At 37.0% G+C, this 12,291-nt stretch overlaps 1 protein-coding gene across 1 annotated transcript; it reads right to left on the bottom strand.

Moving 5' to 3' along the window:
• Positions 1 to 9,751: 9,751 nt before the first annotated feature.
• On the bottom strand, positions 9,752 to 12,291 carry LOC143895404 (uncharacterized). The gene is made up of 2 exons (XM_077402474.1): positions 11,005 to 12,291; positions 9,752 to 10,896 (listed from the first exon to the last, which is right to left on the bottom strand). Exons 1-2 carry the CDS (start codon positions 11,073 to 11,075, stop codon positions 10,332 to 10,334), a joined length of 636 nt encoding a protein of 211 aa, XP_077258600.1. The 5' UTR covers positions 11,076 to 12,291; the 3' UTR covers positions 9,752 to 10,331.

The raw sequence follows: 12,291 nt of genomic DNA, 5'->3' as shown, positions 1-12,291 counted from the left end.
TACAAATTAAAAAATCATTATTGTAATATACGTTGTATATAATAATTCGTGGAAGTGTGGTGTGTGTGTGTGTGTGTTGACATTTGTCCTGGTACAAATTCGGAAGATCGGGGAGGATTTTTAAAATATTTAAATTTATTCTAGAGAAATGGTTATAAATTTATGATTACGTAAGAGGCTATGATTACGATATGATTGATATGGGCAATGATTGATTAACGGATAGTTATAAATTTATACATTCATATACTATTTCTATAGTAGGGGATGGGGAACGCGGGGAGGATTCCTCGAGTACTTCAATACTCGAGTCGGAAAAGGAAGGAGAGGGTGATCTGTCGCGATAGAGGGTGGTGGAACTAGAGGGGGAAGGAATTCCGTCGATAGGAACAGGGGAGAAGTTGCAGGGTGATCTCTCCCGGAACTCCGCAAGTTCCTCGGAAAGAACTGGAGAGTAGGAAAGTTCAAAAAGGGGGAAGATTCTGGGGTATCGGGGAACACCCGATACGCAAGGGAACAACAGGCAGATGAGGGAGATCGGGAAGAGGAAAAATCGGGGATAGCGAGTTCGATATGCGGAGACTGTTCGCGTGTTAGAAATGAGGCTAGGAGCTGTTGCTCCACTATGCGGGCGCGCCTGTTCCGAAATAGCCGATTGCGGATAGTTATCCCCAAGGACTTGCAGCGGTGAATTTTCGACTTCACTAAAATTATTTTATGATTTGGAATTCGAAAAAAAAAAGGAGTTTTAAAGACGATTTTATACTTATATATATATATAAATATATATACGTGTTCTCGTGTATGGTATTCACACACACATATATATATATGTATACTGTAGGGATGTATGTAGATAACCGAGCGGGTATCTCGGACTTACTGTTGACGGCTGTGATCGGGGAGTCTCTGAGATGACTGCGCCGGATTCTTCCGGAGGTAGGTTTGGCTCGGTTCTGTGATGTGTCTTGGCGCGCACAGAATCGACTCGCGACGCGACAGAAATCTAGTTTCGCTTGAGGAATACAGCTGGATGATAGTTGACAAGTACGGCTGGTACATATAATTTTAAGACGTCTCGGACTGGATCAGAAGTGAATCCAAGTGCGCAAAGTCGCGATTTTTATACAAAATTAAGGAGGCGGGATTATGTTTTAGTCCGATTTGATTGGGTAGAGTTCTCTTCTGATCGTGACGTATGTTTCAATTTTCCGCCTATCCCGTGGTGACTTTCCCCAAAAATCGTCGTTGCCTATGAGCAATTTTTACTTAGCGGCTATTTATTGGCGAGTACGTTATCATCTTGCCCTTTGACAGTCCCTTCCAGAGTCTTAATTTTATCAATTGCCCCGAGGCGTGGGTCTCAGGTCAAATCTGCGTTTCACGTGAGATCAGTCCTTCCGTGACCCGAGAGGTCACCCAGATCCTTATGGCGTTTTTAATTTATTGCGCCCTTTGCCACGAAATTTCGAGATAATTGAAATTTCGTGCTTCATTTTGTGGAATTAGATGGAATGTGACAAACAAGTCTATAATTTGCCTATTTCATTAGGTTCGAGTCTTCTGGAAGGTTTTGTCATTTACCATTTAATGAGCGATGACAGTTGGAGTGCATCCGCTTCGTCAATTGATAGCCGCTATTTTATGGTTTCCGTCTGTTTTGTGTGATGAGATGAGTGATTCCACGAAAGAAGGAAATCGTGGAGTCAACAGGACGTAACACTATTGATTCAACTGGTAGCATGGTTACATCAATTAGTCGTCCCAATGGAGAAAGCAGTGAAATATTTCTTCATGAACTTGTAACACATATTGACCATCTTATAATACCAGTGACTCAAACAATGACTGAAAAAAATGATAGCAATTTTCTTACATGGTGGCTGAATGATTGGAAGAAATCTGGGGCTCTCACACCAAAAGAAGTAATAACGGATATGAGTAAAGCTTTACAAAATGCAATTTGTTTAGCATTTAACATTAATACATTTAAAGATTATATTGACAACTGTTTTATGATATTTTACAAAAAGATACTGAAGAAATAAAAAACTTAAAATCTTGGTTAAGAACTGACATAGCTCATTTAACTAATGCAGTGAGAAAATGGGATTGCTTTACACGATGTGACTTTCGAGTCAAGGAATTTTTCAGAAGATGTGTAGGGCTTTTAAGTAATGTAAAAACTATGACTGCATTTACTATAACATTAAAAGAAGTTTTCATGGTGGCCGGTAATAAAATCGTTACTGAAGAGTGTCAAAAGGCGAAGAAGAATCTAATTCAAAAAATTAAAACTTACAAATTTGAAGATAATTGTCGGAAAGAGGAAACAGAAAAGAAAGGTGATTTGAATAAAAAAAGAGCAAATAAGGATTTCTTACAAGATAATGAAGATATGAATAATGACGCTAAAAGAAGACCCATTTTTTGTTATATTGAAAATTTAAAATGTACACCATTATTAGATTTTTCTCAGTTTAATAATTCTGACTTTGATTTAAAGAATAATGATTATTACTTGCCAGCTTTTATAGATCCTTTGTCTAGGCTTTGCATGGAATTCCCGGCATGGACAAACGTGATGCAGGATCATTTTAAAAGTCCTCATGATGTAGCTACATCAGCTAGGTCAGAAGCTTACTTTTCCGATGTCAAAGGCTCACTGTTAGAAGAAAGAAGACGTCAAAGAGTTGATAAAATATTAATTAAACATTGTAGACAAATCGACACAGATATAAAACTAGGTATAGCAGCTTATAATCGATTAAAAGATTCTGGGAAAATTCCTTCAACTAAAATCTTAAAACAAAAAGACAATAATGAACACATTGAGGCAACAGACAACTGGAGAGAAAAGGCTGACATCGTTAAAATAAATTTTCCAGAAAATTTTAATGATACTTCTGTACATTTTTCTCTAGAAAAAGACTCTAATGATATAAGTATAAACAAAAATAATAATTATTTACCTCAAAATTTCACACACTCGGCTTCAGTTATTAATTTACATGATTTTTCAGACAATAATAATTTAGATAATAACACTAAATTGGAATGTGATAATGGTACACGAAAAATTGTTAAAGACGGAAAAATCAATGACGTTTATATCAAATGGGATAAAACAGATACTTTTACAGCTAATTTGGAAAGCAAGAAAGAAGGATATAAAAATCTATTAAAAAAAGAGGAGTTTCAGGAAAACATTCTACATACACCTTTAAATAAACGAGATTCTGAAAGTTTAATTAATGTTTCTATTAATCATGATCACAACTACACCAACAAAATTTTCGACGAAAACATTAACCATGCCGAAGATAGTAACTCAGTTATCAAGAACTGCGACTTTGAAGAAATTAATGAAAGCTTGAATGAAAGTAATGTAATAAACTATTCTTCCTTTGTTAAAAATATACCATTACACTCAACAAAAGTAACTAACAAAAATGTTGATTTTGATGATTTTAAAAGGAATATTGATAGTGTGCAAGAAATTGTTGATAATGCAGAAACAAATAAACGAGGCAAATTTGTCTCAGCAGATCCAGAATTTGAATAACAGCTTCAAAAACCAACGGGTCAAGCATATAAAACAGTCATACAAAATGGAAACAAATTAAGGCCAAGAATCGTATTTAAAAGAAAATTTAAATTCCTCAATACTTGTGCAATTGATAGCTGTACAGAATTATTAAGAGCTGGTTATGGTATAAGTCAAGAATTTAAAGACTTTTTAAATAGTTGTTCAAAAAAATCTACAGGAAATTTCTTGAATGATTTTGAAACAACTGATTTTAATTATGCAAAAACCGTTGTAGATTATGCTAATACTGGATTGCAAGATAAATTCTACAAACGACGTGCGTATATCCTACATAGACTTTTTGATCACACGCAACCAACTATTAACTGTAACTCTAATGTAAATACATTATTTATTACTTTAATGAAACATTATCCAAGTCCATCTGAAGTTATTACTTGCAGTCAATGTGCAGACAAGAAGGTGATTAAAAAACCAGTAATACCTGCGCCATCACTGAATTTTATTTGGGAAAATGGTTATAAAAACCTGGAAAATGAAATAATTAAATACATAAACAATAAAGTTGTATATTGTTCTGAATGCCATCAAAATACAGCAAATAGGGAATTTAAAATAGGACAGTATTTGTGCATTGATACAGATGATGTATATGCAAAGTCGAATTATGCTCAAGAGAATAATATTCAAAATTTTAAAACTAACTTAAGAGACATACCGACCAAACTGTGTATTAAAGAGCAGAATTTTTTATTGTGCGGAACTGTGGAATTTATACCACCATTAGATATTGGTGGAATTGGACATTATGTTGCTTATAGTTGACGTCTAAACAATGAGTGGGAAAAAAGAAATGATCTTCAATCCAAGGTAAAAAAATTCAATAAAAAGTGTCCAGATATAAAAATTAGCTTAATTCTATACATAAAATATTAAAATTCACAAGAATTACAAAAAAATATTTATATTAATCATAATATTATAGTATAACATTTATTATTACATAATAAGCTATAAATATATTTTTTATTAATAATGTTATTTTATTTTATTTTATTTTATTGAATTTTATTGAATTTTATTATATAAATTATCTTACTAATTATTAATTATAAATTTTATACTTTCCATACTTGTCCCTGAAGCACAATAAATGTTATTAATGTGTATGTATGTGTGTGTAATTAATTTGCCTTTGCGATACTATAGTAATTAGTTTTTTAAAATATCAAGTATCCCAGACTGTGATTAATTTGTCAACATGCAAGAGATAATTATAGGGATTTACTGACAAATTAAATACCGCCTTTGTGGAAGTAACATTCACCACTTTTACGGAATCTACTGTTATTTACGGATTATTATTATAACTAATCAGTCATATCAACAAGCTATCAATTGTGTTTTGATTTTTATCTTTCCCAAACAGGTCGATCCTTAAAATCTAAAAACATCGTTCTTTCAACGTTATTACATTTTAATGAATATTTTAATGAATATCAGTTTAATAGGAAATGGATGCTATATTAAAGTTGAATGAAAATGTTAATTACATACTTTTGTCGATTTCGTTACATTTTTAGCACACTTCAGTTTTAGTTCTCAAGCCAAATGTTTATTCATTAACTTTTTTCTTCCAGTTTTATTGAGAACTTTAATTGTTTGAACTTCTTTTTTAGAAAAACTAGCTCCATTTCTTCATCTCAGACTGTACAACTTTAAATTTTGTTACATCTTAAATCCATAATAGACGTATAATCTCCAAAAAGAGCATGTTTCCAACACAATTTGAAGATTTGCATAAGATATAACCATATACAGAAAACATTTGTATAAAAAACATGAAAACCGCAACTGAAAATAAAATATAACACAAAGTATTGTTTGCAAAATAAGATCTAAAGAATAAAGATTATAATAAGACCATTTTGTAAAACTTATCTGAAACAATAATCTTAAACCAAGTTACTCTTTCGCAATCCACAGGAATCCTCCAAAAAGTGCTATCAAATACAACTTCTTGCATATTCACAACGCGAAAGTAATCCGTTGGCATGATGCAAACGCACTTTATTTCCACACTGGTTTTTCCACCAAAAATAAAACTTTCTTCTGATCCAGAGAGAAGTTCACTTTAATGGGCTTATCTATACAACTCGACAACAATAATCAATTATTGCTCCATTCTTTTGCATCAGGATATAAAATAACAACAATTTTAGATATCGTATAGAATAGAAGTAATAAACATGACAAACCATCGTAAGTAACTCAATTCAGTTCAACCATCAGCTCCATTTCTTCATCTCAGACTTAATTTTGTTACATCTTATTGTTAGATCCATAATAGATGTATAATCTCCGAAAAGAGCATGTTCCCAACACAATTTAAAGATTCGCATTACATATAACCATATACAGAAAACATGAAAACCGCAACTAAAAATAAAATATAACACAAAGTATCGTTTGTAAAATAAAACAAGTAGAAACTTGCACATTGTTTTCTCGTAGTTTTTAATTGTGCAAGTAGAAACTTGCACATTGCTTCCTCATAGTTCCTAAGTGTGCAAGTTTTTATTTTATTCGAGGTATAATTATCGGTATTTATTTGTTTTGGCTTCCTCATAGAGGAAGCTTTGTTAGCAAAGGTTCTGATTTCACACTTAACTCTTTTGGGGACTGCGTAAATAATTATATACATTCACTAAAAAATACTAAAAATACTTGTCCATTTAAAAACTAAAACAATACTTTATCGATAAAAAAAATCAGCCCAATATTATAAATATTTGAGATAGCGATTTATTTTTAATTCTATTATATTTTCCAGTCTTTTCTACCCCTATTTCATATATAATTGGTTAAAATTTGGTTGATCAGATCAAGTTTTATAAAGCTTCTATGTATGTACGAATTCTTCGAAATTTCAAATGTGTGTAATACGAGATCTGATCAATCAAATTTTAATGAATTATATATGAAATAGGGGTAGAAAAAACTGGAAAATATAATAAAATTAAAAATTAATCGCTATCTCAAATATTGAGAAAACAGCAGCGTAAAACACATTTTTCAAAAAAAGGAAAATCTGCATAAAATCTATACCGGTAGACCGATTTCAATAAAATTTGAGGAGGACATACTTTCTAGGATACTCTATTTGTGTGCAAAAATTCAAACTGGTATCTAAAAAATTGTAGAAGTAGATGCGTGTACAAAAATCCGTACACACACACACACACACACACATACATACATACTTCCGGACATTTTTTACTAATATGATTTTTAGATATTTTAGAACATTCTAAACCTATTTCTATCAAAATCTCGAAAAAAAAATTTTTCACCATTACAAAGCTTCCTCTATGAGGAAGCAATATAACGAATAAAGAAGAATAAAGGTTATAATAAGAACATTTTGTAAAACTTATTTGAAACAATAATCTTGATGACGTCCAAGAGGAAAAGAGAATTTTTTATCAACGTAGGATCAGAACTAACGTAGTAAACAAATTAAATTTATATTAAGTAATTAATATTACACTACTAACCCCTTGATACACATAGCTGTCAAAATACGCGATCTTCGCGAAGTAAGCGCAGCGAGAGAACCAATCGGCATCGCGGAAAAGGAACCATTTTTTAAACCGTTATGCTAAGACTCCATAGACGCGGAAACGCCATGCGGCAGAGTGCGTTGACCAATCACAAATTTTGATTTTGCCGCAGGCGACTTGCGACAGCCTTCTGATTGGTTAACGCACTCTACCGCACGGCATTTCCGCGTTTATGGAGTCTTAGCATTAAGGTGGAAGCACATAAAATTGCAGGAGCCTTGAGCAGAATGCAGAAGCCATATGCGCATGCGCTATGGTATTTGTAGAACTCTACAGATACCACAGCGCATGCGCATATGGCTTCTGCATTCTGCTCATGGCTCCTGGCCTGCGTTCAGAAACTTTTACCCAGATAGAGTAGGAGTAGAGTTAGAGTTGACCTCAGGTTGCTGTCATTTATGGACGACGAAAGTAACATCACCTGTTAACATGGCGCTCTCCAATCAAGCATTGAATATGAGTAAGTTTCGTACCGAGTCGAATTCGAAGTATGGGAGTCAGGATAGGTTGGGGTGAGCGCCGCTTTTGAAAGAAAATAGTTGTTTATAAGAAACGGTGAACAAAAAGGCGTGTATCTATATATACGTGTATAGACGTTTCGACATTGAGCTCCAACGAATTTTATACTTTCGTGCAATTAATAGCTCAAAATTGCATTAAGAAAAATGTCTGAAAACAGACAAAAAATCGTATTTGTGACGGATGAAAAGGGAAATAAAATTTTCAACAAGGACGGGTTAGTCCTTGTTCAAAATACGGCAGGTAAGTTGACATAAAAACTGATAAAGGTTAACAGAATTACTTTCATATCGATGGTTTATAATAGAAAAAAGACATTTCAAGTCTGTGTGAGCATAGATCACTATATAAGCGCTATTAGCTTTAGAGTATCGATATTATATAAAATGCAACTATTAATTAACCGTACCTTAATAATTGTAATGGCAAATTATTTGCAACTGTGACTAAAAAAAGTATCAGTGGATTTATATAAAGTATATGGTAAATTTTTTGTACTTTGAAATTTTTTTTGCACTGTACACTTTATTATAGACAGCCTCTGATGATTAGAGGCTCTCTACTTTATTATTCTAACATGCACCTGACAATTTCTATTTTCTTCTCTATTCAATTTCAGACCAAACTGTCATGTACGTGAAGCTACTTAACCCTTCAATTGAGGGATCGATAAACAAACCATGTAAGCAGCCTGTAAAAGATAAAAATTCAATATTTCTTTCTCCATCAAACACACCAGTTCCAACCAACCAGTTGCAATCCACCGTGCTACGGCAGGGGCATCACCACATTGAAGCAGTTGCAACATCGAGACGAGACGATTGTGACTTGGGGCCCTCAAAGGATGCTAACAAAGAAGACGTTACCAACGATAAAGCGAATTGGACTCCCAATGCTATTACAGCTCTAATGGCTGAGTACAAAGATCACGCCATAAGCTTCCAGATAAATACTAAAGGGCATACCGAGATATGGAAAAATATTTCATCTAATTTGCACATGAACGGCTACTTATATACGCATAAGCAGTGTGAGAACAAGTTTAAAAATTTAAAAAAAAGATACCACGCCAAAATCGACAATATGAAATGTAAGCAAACTGGAGCGCCGCCTTTACGATTCGACTACTTTGATATATTTCATGAAATATTTGGGCAGAAGCCAAATGTCGAGCCAGTTGCATTAGCCTCTACGACAAGAGGATCAGCGTCGTTGAACATTCTTAATGCAGTCGATGATGATGTCATATTTAAAGATGACTATGATGAGTAGTATAACTAAGGGAGTTCCAACTCGGGAGCTCCGAGGGGGGGTGAGGGAGGGGGAGGGTATCGGATTACGCGGTGGGGAGGGGGGGAGGGAGGGGGGGTATCGGATTACGCGGGGGGTGAGGGGGTGAAGGAGGGGGGTATCAGGATTCCCCGGGGGATGAGGGGGAGGGGGGGGGTATCGGGATTCCCCGGGGGGGAGTGAGGGGAAGAGGGGGTATCGGGTTACACAGGGGTATTAGGTTACACAGGGGTATCGGGTTACACAAGGATATCGGATTTCGCGGGGGGGTGAGGGGTGGAGGGAGGGGCGGGGTATCGGGTTACACAAAGATATCGGATTTCGCGGGGGGTGAGGGGTGGGGGGAGGGGGGGGGGATCGGGTTACACAAGGATATCGGGTTACACAAAAATATCGGATTTTTCGCGGGGTGGGGGGGAAGGGGAGTTGACCTTGACATACCACCGGGATGACTCACCGGGATGAGTCACCGGGATGACTCACCCGCCCCGATGGTCCACGCCGCTGGTCCGCGCGGGAGGGAGGAGGTCCGCGTTCGCGTTCGCGGTCGCGCCGCGGGTCCGCGTGGGGGTTCGCGGGGGTCCGCAGGGGCCGCGTGGAGGTCCGCGGTTGCGCCGCGGGGTCCGTCGGGTCGCGGGAGGGGGGCCTCGTTCGCAACGACGCCGCTAGGCGGCGTACAATGGGTAAGACTAACTTGATAGCGCACTGCGTAGGAGCGTGTATTTTTGTCGATGACGCATCGAACCTGTCGGGACACGTTCGTCGTAAACAACATTTTTCTAGGAAAAAAGGGGGTGTTATCTTGTAGACTAAACAATTTCGCGCTATTTTTTACGACGCAGTACGTAAAAAAACAAAGGAAGAAATGACGTCATCGGGACGATAATGGACCCGATAACGCATCGAACCTGTTGGGACACGTTCGTCGTAAACAACATTTTTCTAGGAAAAGGGGGTGTTATCGCGTAGATTAAACAATCCATCTACGCAGTACGCGAGACAAAGGAAGAAATGACGTCATCGGGACGATGATGGACCCGATAACGCATCGAACCTGTTGGAACATGTTCGTCGTAAACATTTTCTAGGAAAAGGGGGAGGTGTTATCTCGTAGACTAAACAATTTTGCGCTATTTTTTTACGACGCAGTACGTAAAAAAAACAAAGGAAGAAATGACGTCATCGGGACGATGATCGACCCGATAATGCATCAAACCTGTTGGAACATGTTCGTCGTAAACAACATTTGATAAAATATAGGTAGGGATGGACATGCACGCAAAGAAATTACATCGTTTATTCAGTTGTAAAAAAGCCTGTTTATTTAACTCTTTTTTACATAATATATATTACATACAAAAAACTAAAGCTGCGAGCTCACAATCGACGATCTGATTCATATTGAACGCATCGCTAGCGTATATTACATTCGACGTTTCCTTGGGATCCTTCACAGTGGACGCGATATCGGAGAACTGCGCAAACTTTGCATCGACCGTCGCAAGTATTCTGATCAAACGATCGAATCTCGCATCGATGCACCGATCGAGATCGAACATACGATGCATCGTCGATTCGGTCATTCTCAAGCATACGTTTGCAGATTCGAGACGTATGAGTTTGATGTTATTAACCGTACAAACTCTCACCGTTAGCGGTCCAACGTTTATAAAACTATGAATATCTTTGAAGTCATTGCGAAAGAAATTTTGAATATTTTGCCGTTGCTCGTATAGTGCCTTCCACGTTTTGAGAGACAACAGCAGTTCCTTTCCTCGGCGAGGATCTCCAACGGCGATCTCCACGTAGCTCGGTGGACCCACGTTGATACCAATTTCGAGGAATTTGTATTCCATAGCTGTCAGCGCGTATCGTCTGCTGAGTATACGAACCGCGCGACGATCCAACAAAATGCTGTATAAAATAAATGAAATTAGTTTTATTTAGAGTAAGTATTACAATTTGCTAAGATATAAAAACTGGGGTAGGCTTTATATGTTTTTTATCCTAAACGAAACTTACCTATTACATTTCTTCTCATACGTTTGAGTTTCAACGTCGTGAATCGGCACGTAATAATTCATGGTATTCATGCGTTTTGCACCGTTGTTGCTGCTGCTGCTGCTGCTGCTATTGCATCCTTCAAAGGAGAACTTTTTCGCTATCTAGACTCTGAGAAGTTGACCGTCAGTACAAACGATCGCGACAAGACTGATCATATAAAATTAATCGAGTATACCCAAAGTAATGATGTGGTGGGGGAAAGAGAGAGGGGGAAATAATGTAATGAATCGCGCGGCGGTAAACATGTATCCTCCAGCTTTTCGACGCTGTCCACGTATTCGTATGGAAAGACACCTTTTCGCGTCAATAATTCGAAATCGTCGTCGGATAACGCGAAAAATTTGGAATGTATAATTTTCAATTTATCCTTATCGAGGAAGGATGCCAATTTTGCGAGACTCGCGCTGAGAAATTTGTATGAGTCGATAAATCTTAATTTTATATCGCTTCGCGAATCAGATCTTTCCGCGGTGTCTTTCACGTGTTTAGTAAATGAGATGTACTTTTCCTTTGTTATAGGCAGTACATCGATTAAGCCTTCAAACGCGGCAGCTATCTCCTTGATAATAAAGTGCGCGTCATAGCCTGACAGATTGTGGAATATTACTGGGATGAAGTGAGAATCCTTATAATTCAGATTGCACGTCGAGTGTGCTGGACCTCTGTAACGCCCGGTCAAGTGGCAATGATCGCGTACACGATTATCATTTGGCGCGAACGGTTTTTCACATATGTGACATTGCGCCGCGCTGTGAAATGTCTCCCACTCGTTTCGCGTTAGATCTACCATGCATACAATGTCGAACAAGACGTTCTTTACGCGATGCGCCAATCCTTTGAGTTCCTCGACAAACCACGCGACGCAGTCGTTATCGCGACGAAATCGATACGCTGATAATGTTTCATCATACGAGCACTGTACGTAGTATGCTATACTACATATTCGATGATGTTGATAGGCGTATGACGCGTGTTCCGTCTCCGGTTGTGTCTTCTGCAGCACACACTCCAGATCGGCGTACACCACGAAGGGAAGTCGCTCTTTCCTGCTATGGTTCTTGAAGCACAGCCACTTGTTGTCTTCACTCGGTAGTTTGATAGCGCAGTCGTTTATCTTTCGGCAGTCCACAGTGTGAGACTGCAATTTGTCGCTCGAACTAAAGTAGTGAAAACATCTGCAAAAAAAGAATCATAAAATATAAATTTTTTTATACACAAAATATAAAAATGATATATATATTATTA

The sequence above is a fragment of the Temnothorax americanus genome, unplaced genomic scaffold, assembly GCF_048541705.1.
Source record: "Temnothorax americanus isolate GAGA-0224 unplaced genomic scaffold, ASM4854170v1 Scaffold158, whole genome shotgun sequence".
NCBI lineage: Eukaryota > Metazoa > Arthropoda > Insecta > Hymenoptera > Formicidae > Temnothorax > Temnothorax americanus.
This window is presented reverse-complemented; position numbering and strand designations above follow the sequence as displayed.